The following is a 26,319-nucleotide window of genomic DNA, read 5'->3' as shown; positions in this document are numbered from 1 at the left end:
CCTTCAGGTCTTACTTCAAACATTACTTCCTCTACAGAGAGACCCTCCCTGACCACCCCTCTCACCCAACCAAACTAGGGCCCTAACCTAATTTTCCCTCATAGAAACCCGTTGTTTTCCTTTATGGCAGTTATTGCAATTTATAACTACGTATTTATTATGTGTTTATTTAATATCTGTTTCCTTTACTAGACTGTAAACTCCATGATATAGGTAATAGTATGCCATTCATCACTTTATCTCCAGAATATAGCCTAGTGTTCAGTGGCCCTGATTGCAGAGTAGGGGCAGCAGCTGCTACTCACCTTTGTGATGGGAGCCTCGATGGTCATGGAATGGATCCTTGCCATGGATGGATAGCGACGATTCTGTAGGCTTGGTGCTGGAGAGAAGTCAAGAAAGTTGTATCTGGTTCTGGTGGCTCAGCTGCGCTTAAGTGCAGCAAAGGAACCCTGCATGGACTTGGGGGCCTGATTTCCACAGGACTACTGTCCTCCACTGCTCCCCATAAAGCAATGAATTCACCCATCTCTTAGTCCTAAAAGGCTGAGAGCTCAGCCACTACTTGCCAGGGACTGGAAAGGGTGGTCTGGCCTGGAACATTGATGACAGGAAGGCTTTATGAGTCTCAGGTCCACGGGGATTTCAGAGAAGGTTGATGGGATCCGGAGGCCTCATCCCAACAGCCTAATGATCCCCCAGGAGTTACTTTCCCGTAAGTCACTAAGGCCCAACTTGGGCAGTTCCGTCACTTTCAGTCCTCAGCCACAGGCCGGGTAACTGGATGATTGCAGTGTAGGAGGGGAGGCACGATCCGTGGCCAGGGTGGGGTGGGCAGAAGAATGAGCCCCTCTCAGTCTGAGTTAGGGCCAGGCACTCCAGGCACTCCTAAGACTTTAGGTTCTTAGCACCAGGAGCCCACGGTGGGTCTAGCTCTCATCTGTAAAAACTGAGCTTATCCCGTTGAAATTCCTTCACCCATTATCCTCTCCATCTAAAATGTCCTATCTTTACATGTGGTTCAAAATCCAAAAGGTAGAAGCTTTATTTTAAAAGCATTGTTCTCATCAGATCTTCCTACCCCTCCCTGAGAGGAGGCAGGAGGGAACAGAACTCGCATGTTACAGATCTGATAACTTAACGTAGCCGATGTCAGCAGAGCCTGCCTGCCGGTCAGCCATCTCCACTGCCAGGGCAGCCACCATTGCTGCCCTGCTATACTCTTCAGCCTTCCCTTCTCCCGTGCTCTGGAGAGATAATGGATGATCCATCTCAAACTCCATTCTGAAAACTGAACTAATCCAGTTGAAATGCCCTCATCCATGATCCTCTAAAATGGATACCCTCTTCATCTATCTACACCCTCAACCCATCAGGAAAAATTCAGTCCATTTTCTTCCTTCACGTTCTTGGTCCCAATCCCTTGCATACCTTGTGGTCTATCCATCTTCCTCTATGAATTATACACCTTATCCCTAGAGTCTTTGGTCCTTGCTAGTTCAGCCACTTCCCTCAGGCTCAGGTTTCCCATTGTGACCTGAAGGATAGCAGCTAAGAGTGACCTAGCTATTGAAACTGAGCTGCTCTAGTGGTTATGTGGCCTAACACACGTTAGGCCATAAAGGAACAAGCATGGAGTCATTTCCCAGAGAAGGCAAAGACTATAAAAAGTAAAAAAAAAAAAAGAATAAAAAGGCCTAAAAATTTTTCCATCTACAGGAAAAAAGCCAATTTAGTTGTAATCCTATTCCTTGGAGTTTTGTTTATATGCTGAGGAATTCTTAAATATATTCCTGTGTCATTTTCTACACTTTAAAGTCAAGGAAATGTGAAAAACTTACCATCACTGCCTCGAGATGATATTGATTTCACATCAATGGACTCTTTCCTCCTGTTCTTGTGTCTGAATGAATGAGACTCTAAGGATTTCAGATTAGTAATGGAGAGTGATTAGTTTTCAAGCTTATTCACAGGCAAAGTTTAGACATATTTTTTCCCTCATTCTCCAAAGAAAACGAGGTTACTTTTTAAGCACTGTAAAATATTTTTAAGAAATAGTGAGCCACTGTCTCTTCAAATCATCAACACACACAGAATTATCAGTCATATTAATTGTAAAATGACATCTTTTCCTTGTGGTACCACATTACCTTGTAATGGGTTTATTATTAAGGGTTACTTAGTTCCATTAATAAATATCTCCTTGAAAATAAACATTAAAACTTGGGGGAGGGCTTCCCTGGTGGTGCAGTGCTTGAGAGTCCGCCTGCCGATGCAGGGGACACTGGTTCGTACCCTGGTCCAGGAAGATCCCACATGCCGCAGAGCGGCTGGGCCCGTGAGCCATGGCCACTGAGCCTGTGCTCTGCCTGTGCTCCGCAACGGTAGAGGCCACAACATGAGAGGCCCGTGTACCGCAAAAAAAAAAAAAACTTGGGGGAAATTTTGAGGGGTTCATTTTGACATGAAGGACAATACATTTCAATGGGTGGGGAAGGCTTTTATGGGGATATTTGAGGAAATAAAATACTAGTCAAATCCACAGAGAGTAGAGTTTATTTGAGAAACTAATTTGGACCAATTTTAGGCCCCCCTGTAAAGTCAGACCTCTTGATGGTTTTCTAGGTTCTCCTGAGGATATGATTTCATCAAATGATGCAGATTGTTGATCCCAGGAATGAAGAGAAGAAAAAGCAGTTTTCTAATCCCAACAAATTCCAACAATTTAACTCTCACTTTTGTCCTTGTTTTCTGAGGGAAAAAAAGCACTTAAAAAATCTATGTAAGTATTTGCAGACTTTGAATTTAATGCTCAAAATGTGCTGTCACATTAATGTGAGATCTAATCAAACGGTGCATGCTACCAGTGAGGACCAAAGGATAAAAATGTCAGGGCAGCAGAGGTGGCTTCAGAAAAATGCAGTTTCAGGGCATTTGCTTTTTGTAGGAGTAACCCATGAGCAAGGAGAGAAACTTAACCATAACACAGAATTTCTCCTCACTGTGCAGAAAGGAGGCAGATGTGCAGGTTTCAGCAGGGGGGGTGCTTTTCTTAGACACTGATAAATGATCATATTCCAAGAGAGAAAAAAATATGCAATGCTTTTTAAAGAATTGTCTACTGACACCAAAAAAAGTGCAAGAGAGCATAGTAATTAAGAGAACCAGTTCCAGAGCCAAATTGCCAAAACTCCAATCTCCACTATGCCATCTAATAGCTGTGTAACTTTGGGAATGTTCCTTCTCTGTGTCTCAGTATCTACACCTGCAAAGTGGGATAGTTATAGCATCTCATTCATAGGCTGTTGTGAGATGTAAATAAGTTAATTCATAGATAGCACTTAGTGCCTGCTACATAGTAAATATAAAGTTCATGTTTCCCTATTATTATTAATTACATTTGTTCATCTGCATGTATACCCTCTTTTTAAGCAAACGGGGGATCATGTTATAATATTATTCTACTACTTGCTATCACTTTATAATATGTCTTAGGTATTTCTCTAGATCACCTTTTTAACCATTTACTTTCATGTCATTAAACATCTGATTCAATTTTAAAAAGGTTAAATCAGTAACGAAACGAATTATATTTATACAGCATAAAGTGGAAGGCAGAACTATTATAAAGTTAATCTGAACAACACAGCCAGCCATAAGACCTTGTCTTAAATCACCTAACTTAAACTATTTTACTACCCCTTTGCCTAATTTTCTTTCAGACCCTGCCTTAATAATTTTCCTAGCCCTGGATTTGAGTTTCAGTATTTCTTTATAAGATACCTATAAAATTATATTGTTAAGATCATATTACATCTTTCAAACCCTGAGGAACTAATAGTGATCATTTGCAAGACATTGGATTTAGTCTATTACATTTAGGAATGTAATAATCATACACATTCCTAACAGTTGTTTACCAGATAACAAATTAAATCTAACTTATTAAATATTTAAGATTAAATTCAGGATTAAAGAGCACAAGAATTCCTCAAAATGTAGTTTCCAAATAAAACTAAACTAGGGAGGCTATAGCCCAGGGCTGGCTGGTTGAATTCTAAATCATTCACTAGAAATAATTATTCAAAGATGGATAATGCTTATTCTTTCTGACTTTCATCTCAGCTAAAATTAAGAAAATCTATAGGAACAGAAAAGACTAAAAGTTTGGGGAACTTATTTATTCAATAAAGGCCATTTAAATCAAAGAATTCATTTATTCATTCTCTCAAAAGATGTTGTGGAATGAACTTTAAAACCAGAGAGAAGAAGGATAAGAGAGATTCAAATAGCTGTACTCAATGGCAAAAAAGGATACAGTGTCATCAATTTAAAAAAAAAATAGCTACCACTTACTGAGCACCTACTATGCACCAGACATTGTGCTTTACTATTTATTTTAAATATAGTAATTATCTTACATAATCATTACAATTCTGAAAGCTACATAGTGCAATCCCCATTTTACTGATGAAGAAATTTAAACTTGGAGAGATTATGTGGGTTGCTTAACGTCCAAGAGTTAATAAATGGTGGAACTTACACTTTCCAAGATGGGAGAGTTTCAGTTAATCAATGTTCTGTATTTATTGAGTGTCTATTATGTGCAAGGCAATACTGGGCACTGTAAAGGATATGAAAATGCTTATAACAGTTTTTGACACTCAGAAGCTCGTAAGTAAGTGAAAATAATACTCTCACTGGGTTAAAGAAATAAACTAAAACATCTGTGAAAGAGAGAGAGAAAAAGTGTGGAGGGAAGGGGAGAAGGATACCAAACAGTTAAACGCCAGGTACTGCTAGACATTATATACATTTTCTCCTTTAATTCCCATAGGCATTGTTAATTCATCTTACAAATGAAGAAACTGAAGCTCAGAAAGATCAAATGAAATCTTTCTGAGTAGGTGAAAATATGGTCCATTTTAGAATCCAGGAAAGGCACTAAGTAGCCCAGGGTCCAACTTTATGCCTCAGTGGCTGGGAAAGCCACCAACAAGGGAGAGAATGTGTGGTGTGTGTGCAGGAACGAGAATTTTAAGTCTTTGGTAGCAGACTGATTTTCCCCTCTAATCAAAGAATTCTAGACCTTTCAAATGTAGAAGTCATTAGGTTCAGCCTCCTCTTTTTATGGCAGAGGAAACCAAGAGTCAGACAGTGAGAGTCTTGCTCAAGGTATGATGTGAGGATGTGGGCAGCTGAAATGGTGATTTGCTGCTCCTGACTGCCTGGCAAAGGCCCATTCACATTTTCTAATGGTATGTAGTCACTGACTGCTACAAAGAAAGGGAAGACTAACTGTGGTATAATAATGTGTGTCCCCTGGACTTTTGGGCCACTCTCTATTTTGAGTTTATCTTGCTCTCCATGGTTTCTAGTCAGCAAAAGAAACCAGGATGAAGAAGGCATTCAGTAGAAAAGGTTGCCATGAATGAAGATTCAAAGCTTTTTAAGGGATCCTGCTTTTAACCTCGCTCTCAGACCTTTCAGTATCAGCACTCAGATATCAGCAACCCAGGTTCTGGGGTGGTGACTGTCAATCCAGACTTCTTCAGAGTGATTCATAGACTTGAACCCACAAATTCCAGCTGAGTATGTAAGAGTGAAATTGAAGTATTCTCACCTGTTTGAGAATTATCTCCTGAGTCACGATGAACCTTGTGAATCTAAAGTTGTTCAGAAGTTTGGTAAAGCAAGAAAAAGAGATTTTAAATATGGTATTAGTTACATTTCCAACCAAACAATTTCATTAAAAACTGTGAAAAATTCAAGAAAACAAGAAGTTGCACAGATAATATGAACAGATGAAAGATGGACACCAGCTGATAATACTACAAATTCTCTGTTACATCCAGACACTTATAGAATGCCTGAGCCTGACAGCAGGGAGATACCCAAGGGATACACTTTCTAAGCAAGACGTCTAGATCTCCAGTCAGCTGTTATTTTGACAGTCTGCAGAAATGCAGAAAGACAAAAGAAAAAACAGAATTTAAAACAAAATTTAAGATTTTTATATGTACTCTGTTAATATTTCAGACATGTTATACATTTTTCCTGTAATATAAAAGCAATCTGAATTTAAGCCTAGGATATTAAAAAACCTTCCCCAAAAGCTCTTCAAATGCACTTCAATTATAGACAATTTACTAAATGTTTCTTCATAAAGTCTGAACTTTAAATTCAATTTTGCACCTAGTTCTTTCTCAGTATCAATTTTTTTGTGCTAATGCTCAGTACATATCTATCAAATGTTTAGTGAAGTTATTAACATTAGAAATAATAAATATGCTTTCTTTGGGGGTTCTGCACTTCCGGTGTTTATAACTAAGACACTTACTGGGGCACACCTAGCTTTATCATGATTATAATCATGCTGCTTTGCTGCTAAATCCACCTACTTCCAGTTTCTCAAACCATCACACATTTGTAAGCACTGAATGAATGGAATAAGTTAACCTGAAAAACAAGACAGATGAGTATGTAGGACTGTTTATGAGGGAAGATTAGTATGGTTTAGCAACATCAGCTGTAACAGCCAGAAGTCCCATATATTTCAGGTACAGTAAAATGTTCCAGCTTGACTGAACCACTGAAAAATAATCATGTAAAACTGAAGTGTTAAAATAGGGGTTTTGTATGAATTATTCTGCACAGTTCATTCCACATAATTACAGAAAAAATTACATGGCCAGCCTGTGTGAGATCTTGGTCTTATATGTGACTAAGGGCTGTGGCTTATTTATCCCATAATTATGGGAACTTTTTATTTCTTCTGTGAACAACTGTTTTATGTTTTTCCTTTAGAAATAAAGATCATTTGCTACCAAGCTACTGAGTGCAGTATGAATTTCTGATAACCAAATGAATACAACTTTTTCTCAGTCAGCTTTAGCTCAAAAGCAAGTGATCTTTAAATGCTTAGCTCTTCTCTTTGAATCACAATACATCTCTCCTTTAAGAACAAAGTCCCATGGCTCCCCAGATTACACAGAAAGCCACTTTCTTGTCTTTTGTTGACTTCTGCAGGCCAGTTGATTGAACTGTGGGCCTCCTGGGAGGTCAGTGTAGGCTTTGTGTTCCATCAAGTCTCGATGGAACTAGATGAAGCCCAAGGTCCAGTAGATGCACAGTTCAACCCTGCCTTTGGGACGGAAATGTGCACCTGCCCCTGAAGGGAGAAGCGGGGACAGGGAGGAGGGGAGAGGAGAGGTATCGGGTCCGTCTGCTGAGGTGGCTCTGGGCTTTCTCCACACAGGATGTTGCATTCAGCGATTTCTGAGCTGAGCATGCTGCATCCCCATAAACCTGTGCCCCTAAATTGGCTCATCTGTCTCTGATGGGCTCTTCGTTATGAACAGCAGAAGAAACTGCAAGTACTCCTCAAACAACCAATCACCACTTGCTTTGCACACAGAGGTTCTGCAGGGCTGTGTCAGGTCATAATTCCCTTCACAATCCTCTGTGGTAAGAGCAATGCCTGAAGACAGTTTGCCCATCACACCCCAGCAGTGCTAGGTTTTTACTGAAACTTCCAACTCAGGTTATCTTCCTGCCTCTCCCAAATACCTCCTTTTACAACCAAAGATTCATTTGAATGAAAACAATTCTTTTAGAATTACAATTTTCTTCTTGGAAGGCTAAACCCACCCATCATTTATAACTTGGTATGAATGCTTCTATTAAAATTTTTCCTCAGGGCTTCCCTGGTGGCGCAGTGATTGAGAGTCTGCCTGCCGATGCAGGGGACACGGGTTTGTGCCCCGGTCCGGGAAGATCCCACATGCCGCGGAGCGGCTGGGCCCGTGAGCCATGGCCACTGAGCCTGCGCATCCGGAGCCTGTGCTCCGCAACGGGAGAGGCCACAACAGTGAGAGGCCCGTGTACCGCAAAAAAAAAAAAAAAAAAACAAAAAACAAAAAAAACCCAAAATTATTTCCTCATAATTCTCAAGTCAGGCTCACTGAGGAAATACAGAGAATGAGTGGTCCTGTAGTTTGGCACTCTCTGGTGGGCAGCCAGGAGAGGCCTGTGGGCAGAAAGAAAGGAGGAACCACTTCTCCTGTGACCGAAGCAGCCATCTCTTACATGTTTGCATGGTGCTAGCAGCTCGACATTTACAATCTAGTCATTACGGCACCCTCGAAAGGAGGAAAGGTTGTCATTCCTTCTGACAGATGCGGAAGCTGAGGTTTCGAGAAGTTGAGGGGCTTGTCTGAACCACACAGCCAGCACGCAGCAGATCCCAATTTCAAACCCAGCTCTCTCCAACTAAAACCACTTCTCTTTGTCACGTTGCTCAGGCCCCAGAAGGGAAGCCCCGGTGCAAGCTTGTTAAACTGGGGTCTGAGGACAATATCCCTGGGTTCAGTGAAGGGCATCTGTCTGAATACAATTTTCTTTGTAATTTTGGGGAGGGTTTGAATCTCTGCTATCGATAGGTTTTGTCACATGCATGCTAAAGCAAAGAAGAGAAATCGTAATTCAATGGTTCCATGTCAGCCAATCTCTCCAGAGTGTAGTGCTTTTGTTTTCCCTTTTGTAATGGAAATGCATACAGTAGTGACTAAGAATTCTGGTATCATGTGTCCCCCAGGCTTCAGCACTAAGGTTCTGCAATGTGAATACTGCTGGCCTTGCCTGTGCCACTCTTGCCAGAGCTCAAAGCTGGAATTTCTTAGCAAGGCCTTGGAAGCTTACAGCCTGTTTTTTGGGGGAAAAAAAATCATAATTCCAATCTTTTAATTCCTTAAAATACTATAGGTTCCCACAAGTGTTACTGTCCTTGTGCTAAATGCTTTGTGTACAGACAGATACCTGATTATGCTTGGCTCAAAAGCGCTACGAATTCTGGGGGGGTGTGTGTACACGTGCGTGTATGTGTGATTTCAGGGTCACTTGACTGTTTTCCTCTTAAAGAATAATCATTTTAAAATGATATTTTCTTTACACATCCACCAGAATGTCTAAGAAAGAAATTCTGTCAAGTATGTGGAACAAGTGGAACTCTCACATGTTGGAGGGTGTATAAAGTGGTACAGCCACTCTGAAGAAGGTCTGGTAGTTTCTTACCAAATTAAGCCTACGCCTACCCTATGACCCAACTCCTCCGTATTGAGCTCTACTCCCGAGCATCTACCCAAGATGAATGAAAGCATATATTCACAAAAAACACTTGTCTAAGAATGTGCAAAGGAGTCCCAAACTGAAAACAGCCCAGAAGTCCATCAACAAGAGAAATAAACTGCGGTAGAAATAAAAAGAAAAAAGAAAAAAATACTGATACATACAACATGAATGAATCTCAAAACACTGATGATGAATGAAAGAACCCAACACAAAAGAGGAGACACTTTATGAGGCTCTAGAACAGGCAAAACTACTCTGGTTACATAAGTCAGAACAGTGTTCCTCCGGGCATGGGAAGGAAGGGAGTGGAGGCAGGGATAACTGGGAAGGGGTGTGAGGGAACGTCTGGGTTGGGAAGGTTTGAAATCTTGATGGGGTCTGCAATACAGAGGCACATGCATTTGCTGAAACTCAAGGAATGTTATACTTAGGATTTGTACATTTCACTGTATGTAACTTTTACCTAAAAAATGAAAAAACTCACAAACAAATATTAAACTCTAATTAATAATATGCATGCCAAAGTACCAAGGGGTGAAATGTCCTGATGTTTGCAACTTAATTTGAAATCTATCAAAGAATAAGATGGACTGATGGACGAATTGGGGGATGGATAGAGGGACTGATAGATATATGGATGGATAGATGATTGAGCAAAATGTTACTTATAGAACCTAGGTGGTGAGTACATGTGTATTTACTTACACTTCTTCTAACTCTTTTATGTTTAAAAAATTTCATAATAAAATATTGAGAAAATTAAATGTTCAACTGACGATATGGATTGATGGCTAAAAATTGGAAGTCTGAAACAATTTCAAAATTTGTGAAAATAAATAAGATGAAGAAAATTGAGAACAGCCTGAAATTGAGCAAGGTGAGTGACATGTCATGGTCCCTGGGACTCTGTACCACGAGCCTGGGCATGAGGATGATGTTCCATTTCAAACCATCACTAAGGAATTGTAGACAGCAGCTATCAATCTTAGAAGTATAAGATTTACCTAGGTAACTATTTAATACATTGATTTTAATAATTTTATTGATTGATTTTGTGAATTATGGAGTTACAAATGAACCTAAATCCTGGTATCTCTTCTAGGAGAAAAACTCAGAAATAACTTTTTAAATGAAAAATCATGAGACTTTTTAGCAATTAAAATGAGTCAAGGAACAGTTTTGGCATCCAAGGTGAAGGGCGACTTGAGCTAAAATCAAGGTGACAAGGGAAGGAGGATGTGGGGCTCTCAGTAGGGCAGGGCATAACTTCAAGATACTGCAGTTTTGGTTCCAGACCACCGGGATAAAACTTTAATAATATAAATCTTGAGACCTTCAAGACGGCAGAAGAGTAAGACGTGGAAATCACCTTCCTCCCAACAGATACATCAGAAATACATCTACATTTGGAACAACTCCTACAGAACACCTACTGAATGCTGGCAGAAGACCTCAGACCCCCCAAAAAGGCAAGAAACTCCCCACGTACCTGGGTAGGGCAAAAGAAAAAAGAAAAAACAAAGACAAAAGAATAGGGACGGGACCTGCACCAGTGGGAGGGAGCTGCGAAGGAGGAAGTTTCCACACACTAGGAAGCCCCTTCACAGGCGGAGACTGCGGGTGGCGGAGGGGGAAGCTTTGGATTCACAGAGGAGAGCACAGCAACAGGGGTGTGGATGGCAAAGCGGAGAGATTCCTGCACAGAGGATCGGTGCCGACCAGCACTCAACAGCCCGAGAGGCTTGTCTGCTCACCGGCCGGGGCGGGTGGGGGTTGAGAGCTGAGGCTCGGGCTTTGGAGGCCACATCCCAGGGAGAAGACTGGGGTAGGCTGTGTGAACACAGCCTGAAGGGGGCTAGTGTGCCACAGCTAGCCGGGAGGGAGTCTGGGAAAAAAGTCTGGACCTGCCTAAGAGGCAAGAAACCATTGTTTCCTGGTGCACGAGGAGAGGGGATTCAGAGCACCGCCAAAGTGAGCTCCAGAGACGGACGCGAGCCGCAGCTATCAGTGCGGACCCCATAGACGGGCATGAGATGCTGAGGCTGCTGCTGCCGCCACCAAGAAGCCTGTGTGCAAGCACAGGTCACTGTCCACACCTCCCCTCCCGGGAGCCTGTGCAGCCCGCCTCTACCAGGGTCCCGGGATCCAGGGGCAACTTCCCTGGGAGAACGCACAGCGCGCCTCAGGCCGGTGCAACGTCATGCCGGCCTCTGCCGCCGCAGGCTCGCCCCTCATCCGTACCCATCCCTCCCCCCAGCCTGAGTGAGCCATAGCCCCTGAATCAGCTGCTCCTGATTTAACTCCGTCCTGTCTGAATGAAGAACAGATGCCCTCAGGTGACCTACACGCAGAGGCGGGGCCAAATCCAAAGCTGAACCCCGGAAGCTGTGCGAACAAAGAAGAGAAAGGGAAATCCCTCCCAGCAGCCTCAGGAGCAGTGGATTAAATCTCCACAATCAACTTGATGTACCTGCATCTCTGGAATACCTGAATAGACAACCAATCATCCCAAAATTGAGGCAGTGGACTTTGGGAGCAATGATATATATATATTTTTCCTTTTTCTTTTTTTCTGAGGGTGTATGTGTATGCTTCTGTGTGTGATTTTGATGTACAGCTTTGCTTTTCCCATTTGTCTTAGGATTCTGTCTGTCCATTTTTTGTTGTTTTCTTTTTCTATTTTTCATTACTTTTTAATTTTTAATAATTATTTTTATTTTAATAACTTTATTTTATTTTCTACTTTTCTTTCTTTTTTTCTCCCTTTTCTTCTGAGTTGTGCAGCTTGGTGCTCCAGCCAGGTGTCAGGCCTGTGCCTCTGAGGTGGGAGAGCCAAGTTCAGGACATTGGTCCACCAGAGACCTCCCAGCTCCACGTTATATCAAGCAGTGAAAGCTCTCCCAGAGATCTCCATATCTTTGCTAAGACCCAGCTCCACTCAACGACCAGCAAGCTACAGTGCTGGACACTCTGTGTCAAACAACTAGCAAGACAGGAACACAACCCCACCCATTAGCAGAGAGGTTGCCTAAAATCATAATAAGGTCACAGACACCCTAAAACACACCACCGGATGTGGTCCTGCCCACCAGAAAGACAAGATCCAGCCTCATCCACCAGAACACAGGCACTAGTCCCCTCCACCAGGAAGCCTACACACCCCACTGAACCAATGTTAGCCACTGGGGGTAGACACCAAAAACAACGGGAACTACAAAGCTGCAGCCTGTGAAAAGGAGACCCCAAACACAGTAAGATAAGCAAAATGAGCAGAGAAACACAGAGCAGATGAAGGAGCAAGGTAAAAACCCACCAGACCAAACAAATGAAGAGGAAATAGGCAGTCTACCTGAAAAAGAGTTCAGAGTAATGATAGTAAAGACGATCCAAAATCTTGGAAATAGAATAGAGAAAATACAAGAAACGTTTAACAAGGACCTAGAACAACTAAAGAGCAAACAAACAATGATGAACAGCACAATAAATGAAATTAAAAATTCTCTAGAAGGAATCAATAGCAGAATAACTGAGGCAGAAGAACGGATAAGTGACCAGGAAGATAAAATAGAGGAAATAACTACTGCAGGGCAGAATAAAGAAAAAAGAATTGAGGACAGTCTCAGACCTCTGGGACAACATTAAATGCACCAACATTCGAATTATAGGGGTCCCAGAAGAAGAAGAGAAAAAGGAACGGACTGAGAAAATATTTGAAGGGATTATAGTTGAACACTTCCCTAATATGGGAAAGGAAATAGTTAATCAAGTCCAGGAAGTGCAGAGAGTCCCATACCAGATAAATCCAAGGAGAAACATGGCAAGATACACATTAATCAAACTATCAAGAATTAAATACAAAGAAAAAAATATTAAAAGCAGAAAGGGAAAAACAACAAATAACATACAACAGAATCCCCATAAGGTTAACAGCTGATCAATCAGCAGAAACTCTGCAAGCCAGAAGGGAGTGGCAGTACATATTTAAAGTGATGAAAGGAAAAACCTACAACCAAGATTACTCTACCCAGCAAGGACCTCATTCAGATTTGAGGAGAAATTAAAACCTTTACAGACAAGCAAAAGTTAAGAGAATTCAGCAGCACCAAACCAGCTTTACAACAAATGGTAAAGGAACATCTCTAGGCAGGAAACACAAGAGAAGGAAAAGACCTACAATAACAAACACAAAACAATTAAGAAAATGGTAATAGGAACACACATATTGATAACTACCTTAAATGTAAATGGATTAAGTGCTCCAACCAAAAGACATAGACTGGCTGAATGGATACAAAAACAAGACCTGTATGTATGCTGTCTACAAGAGACCCACCTCACACCTCAGGACACATACAAACTGAAAGTGAGGAGATGGAAAAAGATATTCCATGCAAATGGAAATCAAAAGCAAGCTGGAGTAGCAATTCTCATATCAGACAAAATAGACTTTAAAATAAAGACTGCTACAAGAGACAAGAAGGACACTACATAATGATGAAGGGAATCAATCCAAGAAGAAGATATAACAATTGTAAATATTTATGCACCCAACATAGCAGCACACAATAAATAAGGCGAATGCTAACAGCCATAAAAGGGGAAATCGAGAGTAACACAATCATAGCATGAGATTTTAACACCCCACTTTCACCAATGGACAGATCATCCAAAATGAAAATAAATAAGGAAAAACAAGCTTTAAATGATACATTAAACAAGAAGGAATTAATAGATATTTATAGGACATTCCATGCAAAAACAACAGAATACACTTTCTTCTCAAGTGCTCGTGGAACATTCTCCAGGATAGATCATATCCTGGGTCACAAATCAAGCCTTGGTAAATTTAAGAAAATTGAAATCATATCAAGTATCTTTTCCGACCACAATGCTATGAGACTAGATATCAAGTACAGGAAAAAATCTGTAAAAAATACAAACACATGGAGGCTAAACAATACACTACTTAATAAGCAGGAGATCACTGAGGAAATAAAAAAATACCTAGAAACAAATGACAATGAAAACACAATGACCCAAAACCTATGGGATGCAGCAAAAGCAGTTCTAAGGGGGAAGTTTATAGCAATACAACCCTACCTCAAGAAACAAGAAATGTCTCAAATAAACAACCTAACCTTACACCTAATGCAATTAGAGAAACAAGAACAAAAGAACCCCCAAAGTTAGCAGAAGGAAAGAAATCATAAAGATCAGATCAGAAATAAATGAAAAGGAAATGAAGGAAACAATAGCAAAGATCAAAAAACTAAAAGCTGGTTCTTTGAGAAGATAAACAAAATTGATAAACCATTAGCCAGACTCATCAAGAAAAAAAGGGAGAAGACTCAAATCAATAGTATTAGAAATGAAAAAGCAGAAGTAACAACTGACATGGCAGAAATACAAAGGATCATGAGAGATTACTACAAGCAACTATATGCCAATAAAATGGACCACCTGGAAGCAATGGACAAATTCTTAGAAAAGCACATTTCGAGACTGAACCAAGAAGAAACAGAAAATATAAACGGGCCAATCACAAGCACTGAAATTGAGACTGTGATTAAAAATCTTCCAGCAAACAAAAGCCCAGAACCAGATGGCTTCACAGGCGAATTCTATGAAACATTTAGAGAAGAGTGAACACCTATCCTTCTCAAACTCTTCCAAAATATAGCAGAGGGAGGAACACTCCCAAACTCATTCTACGAGGCCACCATCAACCTGATAACAAAACCAGAGAAAGATGTTCAATAAAAAGAAAACTACAGGCCAAAATCACTGATGAACATAGATGCAAAAATCCTCAACAAAATCCTAGCAAACAGAATCCAACAACACATTAAAAGGATCATACACCATGATCAAGTGGGGTTTATCCCAGGAATGCAAGGATTCTTCATTATATGCAAATCAATGAATGTGATACACCATACTAACAAATTGAAGAATAAAACCCATATGATCATCTCAATAGATGCAGAAAAAGCTTTCGACAAACTTCAACACCCATTTATGATAACAACCCTCCAGAAAGTAGGCATAGAGGGAACTAACGACAACATAATAAAGGCCATATATGACAAACCCACAGCCAACATCATTCTCAATGGTGAAAAACAGAAACCATTTCCACTAAGACCAGGAATAAGACAAGGTTGCCCACTCTCACCACTAATATTCAACATAGTATTGGAAGTTTTAGCCACGGCAATCAGAGAAGTAAAAAAAATAAAAGAAATCCAAATCAGAAAAGAAGAAGTAAAGCTGTCACTGTTTGCAGATGACATGATACTATACATAGAGAATCCTAAAGACGCTACCAGAAAACTACTAGAGCTAATCAATGAATTTGGTAAATAGCAGGATACAAAATTAATGCACAGAAATCTCTTGCATTCCTCTACACTAATGATGAAAAATCTGAAAGATAAATTAAGGAAACACTCCCATTTACTATTGCAAAAAAAAGAATAAAATACCTAGGAATAAACCTACCTAAGGAGACAAAAGACCTGTATGCAGAAAACTATAAAACACTGACGAATGATATTAAAGATGATAAATACAGATGGAGAGATATACCATGTTCTTGGATTGGAAGAATCAACATTGTGAAAATGACTATAGTACCCAAAGCAATCTACAGATTTAATGTAATCCCCATCAAACTACCAATGGCATTTTTCACAGAAGTAGAACAAAAAATTTCACAATTTGTATGGAAACACAAAAGACCCCGAATAGCCAAAGCAATCTTGAGAAAGAAAAATGGAGCTGGAGGAATCAGGCTCCCTGACTTCAGACCATACTACAAAGTGACAGTAATCAAGACAGTATGGTACTGGCACAAAAACAGAAATATAGATCAATGGACCAGGATAGAAAGCCCAGAGAGAAACCTACACACATATGTTCACCTTATCTTTGATAAAGGAGGCAAGAATATACAGTGGAGAAATGACAGCCTCTTCAATAAGTGGTGCTGGGAAGACTGGACAGCTACATGTAAAAGAATGAAATTAGAACACTCCCTAACACCATACACAAAAATAAACTCAAAATGGATTAAAGGCCTAAATGTAAGGCCACACACTGTAAAACTCTTAGAGGAAAACATAGGCAGAACACTCCGACATAAATCACAGCAAGATTCTTTTTGACCCACCTCCTAGAGAAATGGAAATAAAATCAAAAATAAACAAATGGGACCTAATGAAACTTAAAAGCTTTTGCACAGCAAAGGAAACCATAGATAAGACGAAGAGACAACCCTCAGAATGGGAGAAAATATTTGCAAATGAAGCAACTGACAAAGGATTAATCTCCAAACTATACAAGCAGCTCATGCAGCTCAATATCAAAAAAACAACCCAATCCAAAGATGGGCAGAAGACCTAAATAGACATTTCTCCGAAGAAGATATACAGATTGCCAACAAATACATGAAAGGGTGCTTCACATCACTAATCATTAGAGAAATGCAAATCAAAACTATAATGAGGTATCACCTCACACCAGTCAGAATGGCCATCATCAAAATATCTACAAACAATAAATACTGGAGAGGGTGTGGAGAAAAGGGAACCCTCTTGCACTGTTGGTAGGAATGTAAATTGATACAGCCACTATGGAGAACCGTATGGAGGTTCCTTAAAAAACTAAAAATAGAGCTACTATACGACCCAACAATCCCACTACTGGACATATACCGTGAGAAAACCATAATTGAAAGAGAGTCATGTACCACAATGTTCACTGAAGCACTATTTACAATAGCCAGGACATGGAAGCAACCTAAGTGTCCACTGACAGATGAATGGATAAGAAGATGTGGCACATATATACAATGGAATATTACTCAGTTATAAAAAGAAATGAAATTGAGTTATTTGTAGTGAGGTTGACGGACCTAGAGCCTGTCATACAGAGTGAAGTAAGTCAGAAAGAGAAAAACAAATACCGTATGCTAACACATATAAATGGAATAAAAAAAAATTGGTTCTGAAGAACCTAGGGGCAGGACAGGAATAAAGACGCAGACGTTGCGAATGGACTTGAGGACACGGGGAGGGGGAAGGGGAAGCTGAGATGTAGTGAGAGAGTGCCATGGACATATATACACTACGAAATGTAAAATAGATAGCTAGTGGGAAGCAGCCGCACAGCACAGGGAGATCAGCCTGGTGCTTTGTGTCCACCTAGAGAGGTGGGATATGGAGGGTGGGAGGGAGACGCAAGAGGGAGGAGATATGGGGATATATGTATACGTATAGCTGATTCAATTTGTTATAAAGCAGAAACTAACCACTATTGTAAAGCAATTATACTCCAATAAAGATGTTAAATAATGAGTCAAGGCCAGGATCACAACAATAACAAGCTAACAAGCAAATAAATACTAGATTCCTCCTTCAACATTCATTTCAGAATCACCTTGGGAGAGTGTGAATAGCATTTGGTAGAAATATCTGAATCTGCTTTTGTCATCACGGAATGACAGAGTCATACGAGGCATCAGTCGTAATTAAAATCACCAGGTTCCCCGTATGTGAGCCTGGGGGTCATCCATGATGCTTCCTTTTCTCTCATCCCCATGACTTGTCCATCATCAAATCCTGTAAAATCTCACTTCTAAATACCTCTGGGATTACCCATTTCTCTCCATTGTCAGAGTACAAGGCTACCATCAGCTCTCGTCTAACTCTAACCTCAGCAATAACCCTCGCAACCTAATCCATTCTCAACTTTTCAATGAGTGTAATCTTGCAAAACTGTACATTTAATCCTGTCATTCTCCTGCTTAAAACTCACACTTCCCGGGCCTCCCTGGTGGCGCAAGTGGTTGAGAGTCCGCCTGCCGATGCAGGGGATACGGGTTCGTGCCCCGGTCTGGGAGGATCCCATATGCCGCGGAGCGGCTGGGCCCGTGAGCCATGGCCGCTGAGCCTGCGCGTCCGGAGCCTGTGCTCCGCAACGGGGGAGGCCACAACAGTGAGAGGCCCGCATACCGCAAAAAAAAAAAAAACAAAAAAAAAACCTCACACTTCCCAATTGGTCTCAGGGTCAGCCCCATTTGACAACCTGGCTATGAGGCTGCGCTCAACTTGGCCCCTGCCAGCTCCCCAGATGCACCACTGACCCCTGCCACTGTGTCCTGGGCTTTCAGCTTGCAGGCCACACTGCCATCCCTCTAATTTTTCCATGTTCTTTACTACCTCAGAGCCTTTGCACATGTGACTCTTGCCCAGAAAGCTTCCCAACCCATTCTCTTCCTTTTGCCTATTTATCCTGCAGATCTTAGCTGAACGGTAGTTTCTCAGGGAAGCCTTCCCAGGTATTTCCTGCCTATCCCAGTCCCTCATGAGGTTAAGTCCTAGTGTCATATGTTCTCAATGGACTTTTCCTTTATTGCATTTTTTTTACAGTTCATAACTTTGTACTTATTTGATTGTTTGTTATCCTTCCCAACTGTAAATCCTACTTTTAGCAGGAGCTGTGTTTCACTTGATTACCTTTGTATACTGAGTGCTAACATAGTACTTGCACATAGAAGTTCAGTAAATATGAGTCCATAAGAGACTGAGGTTAACCAGGTTCTTTACCTTATAGCTTGTGGTGAAAACACTGTTGTTAATGATTTGACCATCATATTGGTCTTTGTTGATTATACTTAATATGGATGTCTCTAAAGCATTTCATGGTAGAATACTGATAAGGAAGTTTTCCATAAAATGAGTGTTTTTTTAAAAAAAGCAAATACAGTAGTGATAAAAAAAACCAATCCATGTGCTCTGATAGCGCCACATCTATGACAAGCAAAAGAGCTGGTGTGATGGTGAGAAATCAAGGCTATCAAACACCTGAGTGCACCCTCATCCCTGAACCAGCTGCTGCGCCTCTGAGAGATTCTTTGTTAAGTTTCTCATCATAATCAATGCAGTGATAAAACCCAGTAGGTATTATTTAAAAAACAAAATGATGGTTCATATCTACACATACATTTGTAAAGGAATGATAAGTGACTTTGAAATATTTCTTGATTATACAGAAGAGTGCTGGTTTTGATCACAGTTTTCAACCTTTGGCTTTGTATTGTTTGCTTGTTTTTTGCATCTTCCCCACCCCCAATATGATGAAAAGGGGTAAAAACCTGGTTAAGATGAAGAAAAGCACTATTCTCTTAAATAATCAGTGTAAGCGATCTTTAAGAGTGAACATTCTTGACCAACAACTTCATGACAAAACTAAATGCTTTCATGTATAATGACACGACTTCAGTAATGCAGTGGAGTTTGAACGCTGGATGAGAAATTTGATTATGGGAACTGGAGTCATTCGAGACCCTCCCTTCATTTACATGCAAGGAAAATGATAGTGTGAGTGGTCTAATACAGAATTTCTTTGATCATCTTTCTTTACTGAAGATACTTTGATGAGTATTTCCTCAGAAGGTATGAATATCTGAGGCATAGATCAAAGATCCTTTCTATCTGCGCTACTGTCAAAAACCACTTGAAGATACACTTCTCAAAATTCCCAAACAGCAAACAAACACCAACAGTGTTCTCCAAACACTGAAAGAAAACTCCTCATGCAACATTCTGGATCCCTGTCCTCAATGGTTACCTTTACATAAGCTCCCAAAGCCACGGACAAGTTGTTGTCATTGTTCTCACGTACTCTGAGTCTGGTTTCTCAAAATACTATAGCACCAAGACAGAGGAGAAGTTGCCTGGATGCCCATCTTGATGCTCCGTGTCAGATCTCCTCACTTTGGTTAATTTTATGAGCCTAACAGACTCAAAATAACATCATCTCTCCTCTTTTATCTTGATGGTAATTTAAAATGTTACTTATATCAAAGCAACATGCATTGGTTTGATATAAATGAAAATGCATATGAATATTTAAGATTACACAAGATTAAAAAGAAGGATCTCAATCTGCTTTTTTTGTTGTTGTTAATTTGCTGAAAATAAATATCTCCTGTGCTGTTAGGTATTTTCTTGGAAAAACTTAAACAACCTTTTGTGCAATCTCCGATCTAGCGTGTTCAGATATGGCTGGTATCCCTTGGTCAAAATTTCTCTTACTTCTCTTACTAGTGTCCAGTGGCCCTACATTCAACATGCACTTGCAAAAGTCTTTACACAGAGAAGGACTCTCATGAAGTAGCCCAGTGATAATCATTTTTGTATGCTTATCTCACGGGAAAACACTTAATGCAAGTGACCATTCAGGCTTAGATGTTTTAACTTTTATCCCTTGTCCAGCTTCTCTTTTAATTGCTTTCAAATACCTACCATGTAAGCACCACTTTGCTTCATACCTGGCAAATACTGAGTTTTCTAATATGGAAATATGATAGTGATTCTCAAACTTCTGCCTAGAATTGGATCTCTAACAAGTTCCCAGGTGAGGCCAGGGCTGCAGGTCTGGGGACCACGCTGCAATTCCTGATGCCTCCCCACTCAGAATGCTCTGCACCAGCAGCACTGGCAACACCTGGAGCTTGTTAACTCCACCCACTCTCAGGCTCACTCCAGACTCTGAATCAGAATCTGCATTTTAACATGTAATCTCTAAGTGATTTGATTACACATTACAGTTTGAGAAACACTGATTCAAGCTGAAAAATCATAGGATTGTCAAAAGATCTTCTGATATCTCCATTTTTAGTTGTGTAAACTTATGAACTTCACTGAGTCTCAGTTTCCTTACGGGTAAATGGGGACCAATGCCTACTTTTTAGGATCTAAGAGGATTAAATGAAATAATGTGTACAAAATGCCTAGCCTACTAGCTCTCAGGCTGGTCTTTTATGTCAGAATCACATAGAAGGCTGGTTAAAACCACACTTCTGGGACTTCCCTGGCGGTCCAGTGGTTAAGACTCTGTGCTTCCACTGCAGGGGGTACGGGTTTGATCCCTGGTTGGAGAACTAAACCCACATGCCGTGAGGCGCAGCCAAAAAAGAAGAAAAATCACATGCGCGCACACACACACACACACACACACAAAACCACACATCTGTGCTGGGCCCCCATAATTTCTGTTTCAGTAGGTGTAGGTCAGGGCCTGAGAAGTTGCATTTCTAACAAGTTCTGTAAGGCTGAGGCTGCTGATCTAGTGGCCCTACTTTGAGAACCACTGGCCTAGCAAATAGTGGGTGCCCGGATAATGCTGGTTCCCTCAGCCTGCTCTTTCATAGATGTATCCTGTTTGTTGAGAATCTGGATGCAGCACTGCTTGCTATTTCAGGATTGATTTTAGTTTACAGAAATCATTTCCTTTAAGGTAGACACATAAGCAGCACATTTGTGTTTCTCACTTCTATGCCATCATTTCTCTAGCCTGTGTCCCCTCACTGCTCAGTGACAAACAGAAACATATATAAAACTTATATATAAACTTATATGAAAGAAATTGCATTTTGCTTAAAGTTTCTTGCTCTCAAAGAACTATCCATGACGGATGACTGACTTTTGCTAAATGTTCTATTGTGTAAACTCAGACGCCTGCTAGACTTTGTCAAGAGAATGAGGGAACTGCAATGATCTAACATTTTCTCACTCCTGTTACCCCAGCACTCAACAGAGATGCATTAAACTGCTTAATGACACCCAGACTTCGCTTGCACTGAGATTAGCATAAGATAGAAGCAATCAGCAGGACCTTTGCTTAATAAATCAGGCCCTCTGAAAGCTACCCAGAGGTGGGACAGCACAAAGGAAAAATTAGTAATGAGAGTATAGAACTGTAAAACAGCGTTATCATTGTGTGTGCTGAGGTTCTGAAAACGCTGCTCATTAGAATCTTTGCTTACATTTTGTGAACAATCACCCCCAGGAGAAAAAGGCCATCTCTAATTGATACCTCATCTTCTAATTCAATTCAAGAAATATTTATTGGGCCTGTGAGACAAAGGTGGTTAGGACCTAGTCGCTGCTCTCAAGGGATTTACTAATAGGGGACAAAAAACAAGTACTGTCACAATGAACTTATTCACTCCATGTTGAGCGTGTACTATGTGTGTAGGTAATGTTCTAGACACTGGGGATGTGACAGAAAACAAAACAGATAGTTTCAGGAAGCTGGTTCAAAAGTGCCAAGATAGCATTTCACAAAGGGTGTGATGCTGAGGGGTTAAAAGGTAAGTTAAGGGCATTCCAAAACTTGATGCTAAATAACCTGGAATCATATATTCAAGTCATTTGTCTTTTAATGTTTTTCCAAGACTTCTGGGTTTATCAAGGAGAAAGCCTCAGGTTGGTGGGTCTTTAACACCTACCACTTTCCAAGGAGAGGGGGCTCAGTCTCCAAACTTTCAACCAACAGCCATAGCTTTCTAGATTTACTAACACTGTGGGTTTTTTTCTAGTACATCTATTTTACTGTTAACTTTCATTATGGCTAACTATTGTGGTATTCCATTTTATGGTAGCGATTACTGTGATGATATAAAGTTTTAAAAGTGACTCCTTCTTGGAAGAGATAAAACTGTCACTATATGCAGATGACACGATACTATATATAGAAAACCCTAAGGACTCCACACAAAAACTACTAGATCTAATAAATGAATTCAGCAAAGTAGCAGGATACAAGATTAACATTAAAAAGTCAGTTGCATTTCTTTACACTAATAATGAAATATCAGAAAGGGAATGTAAAGAAATAATACCTTTTAAAATAGCACCAAAAAATAAAATACCTAGGAATAAACCTGACCAAGGAGGTGACTTATACACTAAGAACCATAAAACATTAATAAAGGAAATTAAAGACAATTCAAAGAAATGGAAAGATATTCCATGCTCTTGGATTGGAAGAATTAACATTGTTAAAATGGCCAACACTACCCAAAGCAACCTACAGATTTAATACGATGCCTATCAAATTACCCATGGCATTTTTCACAGAACTAGAACAAATAATCCAAAAATTTATATGGAACCATAAAAGACCCAGAATTGCCAAAGCAATCCTGAGGAAAAAAACAAAGCAGGAGGCATAACTCTCCCAGACTTCAGACAATACTACAAAGCGACAGTAATCAAAACAGTGTGATACTGGTATAAAAACAGACATACGAATCAATGGAGCAGAATACAGAGCTCAGAAATACACCCACACACCTATGGTCAATTAATCTTTGACAAAGGAGACAAGAATATAAAATGGGGAAAAAAATTGTCTTTTCAGCAAGTGGTTCTGGGAAAGTTGGACAGATGCATGTAAATCAGTAAAGTTAGAACACACTCTCACCCCATGCACAAAAATAAACTCAAAATGGCTTAAAGACTTAAACATAAGACATGACACCATAAACTCCTAGAAGAGAGCATAGGCAAAATATTCTCTGATATAAATTGTACCAATGTTTTCTTAGGTCAACTCCTAAGGCAACAGAAATAAAAACAAAAATAATCAAATGGGACCTAATCAAATTTACAAGCTTTTACACAGCAAAGGAAACCTTAAAAAAAAAAAAAAGAAAGAAAGAAAAGACAACCCACGGAATGGAAGAAAATATTTGCAAATGATGTGACTGACAAGGGCTTAATCTCCAAAATATACAAACAACTCATACAACTCAACAACAAAAAAACAAACAACCCAATCGAAAAATGGGCAGAAGACGTTAATAGACATTTCTCCCAAGAAGACATACAGATGGCCAGTAGGTACATGAAAAGATGCTCAACATCACTAATTATTAGAGAAATGCAAATCAAAACTACAATGAGGTATCACCTCACAGTGGTCAGAATGGCCATCATTAAAAAGTCTGCAAATAACAAACGCTGGAGAGGGTGTGGAGAAAAGGGAACCCTCCTACACTGTTGGTGGGAATGTAAGTTGGTGCAGCCACTGTGGAAAACAGTATGGAGGTTCCTCAGAAAACTAAAAATAGAATTACCATATGACCCAGCAATCCCGCTCCTGGGCATATACCCAGAGAAAACTATAATTCAAAAAGATACATGCACCCCTATTTTAACAGAAGCACTATTCACGATAGCCAAAATGTGGAAACAACCTAAATGTCCATCGACAGATGAATGGATAAAGAAGATGTGGTACATATATACAATGGAATACTACTCAGCCATAAAAAAGAATGAAATAATGCCATTTGCAGCAACATGGATGCAACTAGAGATTATCATACTAAGTGAAGTAAGTCAGAAAGACAAATACCATATGATATCACTTATATGTGGAATCTAAAATATGGCACAGATGAACCTATCTACAAAACAGAAACAGACTCACAGACATAGAGAACAGACCTGTGGTTGCCAAGGTGGAGGTGGGGGAGGGAGGGATTGGGAGTGTGGGATTAGCAGACGTAAACTATTATATATAGTATGGATAAACAACAAGGTCCTACTGGATAGCACAGGGAACTATATTCAATATCCTGTGATAAAACATAATGGAAAAGAATATAAAAAAGAATGTCTAGATGTGTATAACTGAGTCATTTTGCTGTACAGCAGAGATTGGCACAGCATTGTAAATCAACTAGACTTCAATTTTAAAAAGTCTTTTTTAAAGTGACTCCTTCTAAAGTAAAATTAAATATGAATAGGTCAGGTGGTGCCTGAATATGGAAATAATCAAAGTCTAGGAGTGAAGTAGGGGAAACAGTCATAAGTGATGTGCCCATCCTCGGCCCCTGAAATGCCCTGGCTTCAGCAGGGAGGAATCAGGCCTGGTTGGAGGATTAGGTTTGGTGGGGGACATTGAGAAGCATGGGTAGGGCTTGTGGATGCAGACAGGGCAGGTAAGTAGCACATACTGACAATGATAATGACTCAATCACCTCCAGCTCTGGCACTGATCACACTGGACAGGGGTAGCGCCACACCAGGGTTTAGCGGCAGAAAGCTTTCTTTGAATTAACTCTCCCAAAATATAAAACAGGTAAAGCAGAGTGACTTCAGTTGGAATAGCATGGGCTGGGTAGAGGTCTGGCGCTCCTCATACCTGGCCCCTTTCTTCTGCTGAAGAAGCTGAGGACTTCCTTTAACAGAGAATGAAAGCAGACCCAGACAAAACCCTGGTTTTAGAGAGGAGTGATCTGCTACTCAGTCAGGCTGATGGTGCTGGGGAAGGGGGTAGGCAGCACTGTGTCAGCTGGAGAGGCTGTGGGAGTCACACTGACCAGCTAGCAGCTAGTGGATCTGGCAGGCCAGCCCCCTTCTGAGTGTAGTTTCCTTGTGTGTCAGATGGGTGGGCCTATGCTCAGCAGAGTGTGTGACACAGTTCCCAGCAGCTACTGCTGTCTCCTAATTCTCAGGGGATCTCTGCACAGCTCTGCACTGCCTACGTCTCCCACTTCTGTGTCACTGCATGGAACACTACAGCCATTTCTGGTCCTAAGCTGCACATCTAGGGGCTGATGCCACCTGTTAAGAAATACTAGTAAGTGAGACCATTAACTTAATTTGGTCTGGAAATGCTCCTTTAGGAATGAAGGCACCGAGGGGTATGAAACACACCTCTCCACCCTGATAAAGGGTAACAAGATGGATGAATCAAGCAGCATTCATAATTTTTAAAAAGTATACAACTTCCATATGGCATGGACAGTTTTCTCCCTTCCAAACACAATAAAAATGCCAATTAAGTCCAAGCAGGAGCAACATTACTCGAAGGCTGTAATTATAACGTTTCCTTCAAGTCAGTAATGGCTATGAGCGGAGTTCTGTGATGACAGGCTAGCTGCGGGAGGATATTACAGAGAGACTTAACTTTCTGGGCTGGCCTGGCTGGTGGAAGGGAGATAGGAACAGATGGCATCAAGTAGAGTCATGAGATACATTCTCACTCTAAACGGAGTGTTATTTCCTCTATCCGAGCTTTCAGTTTTACAGACCCCAGTACTATTAATGCTTAAAATGTACAAGAAAAACATATCTGAAGTGCCTGGCTGAAAAGCAGCTGGACACCCACATAGATTTAAATTTTAAATACGTTTTGTTACAGTCTTGGTCCTGTCCAGGTAACAAATTATTTGGGATCATTTAGACTGGTCTACCTGTCTAACCTGACCCTCTGTGCCTGGGGCTGTTCACGTGGAGCTTTCATCACCAGAAGGTTCTCACAGTAGCACACATACCCTTGGGCCCCCAGGCTTCCTCAAGAGATGAAACTACCCACCTTGACACTGTG

The 26,319-nt window shown here is 40.5% G+C and overlaps 1 protein-coding gene across 9 annotated transcripts in view; it reads right to left on the bottom strand.

Moving 5' to 3' along the window:
• PDE8B (phosphodiesterase 8B) overlaps window positions 1–26,319 on the bottom strand; it is a 258,917-nt gene that overhangs the window by 25,018 nt on the left and 207,580 nt on the right. For all 9 annotated transcript variants that reach the window (XM_060093065.1, XM_060093072.1, XM_060093067.1 and 6 more), the window contains 3 exons: window positions 5,624–5,666; window positions 1,842–1,919; window positions 306–382 (listed from right to left, as the gene is read on the bottom strand). In XM_060093065.1, coding sequence (XP_059949048.1) covers window positions 306–382; window positions 1,842–1,919; window positions 5,624–5,666 — 198 coding nt within the window. The remainder of the gene's footprint in view (window positions 1–305; window positions 383–1,841; window positions 1,920–5,623; window positions 5,667–26,319) is intronic.

Source organism: Mesoplodon densirostris, chromosome 3, assembly GCF_025265405.1.
Source record: "Mesoplodon densirostris isolate mMesDen1 chromosome 3, mMesDen1 primary haplotype, whole genome shotgun sequence".
Lineage (NCBI taxonomy): Eukaryota > Metazoa > Chordata > Mammalia > Artiodactyla > Ziphiidae > Mesoplodon > Mesoplodon densirostris.
The sequence above is the reverse complement of the archived record's forward strand: the minus strand, read 5'-3'. Positions and strand labels throughout refer to the sequence as shown.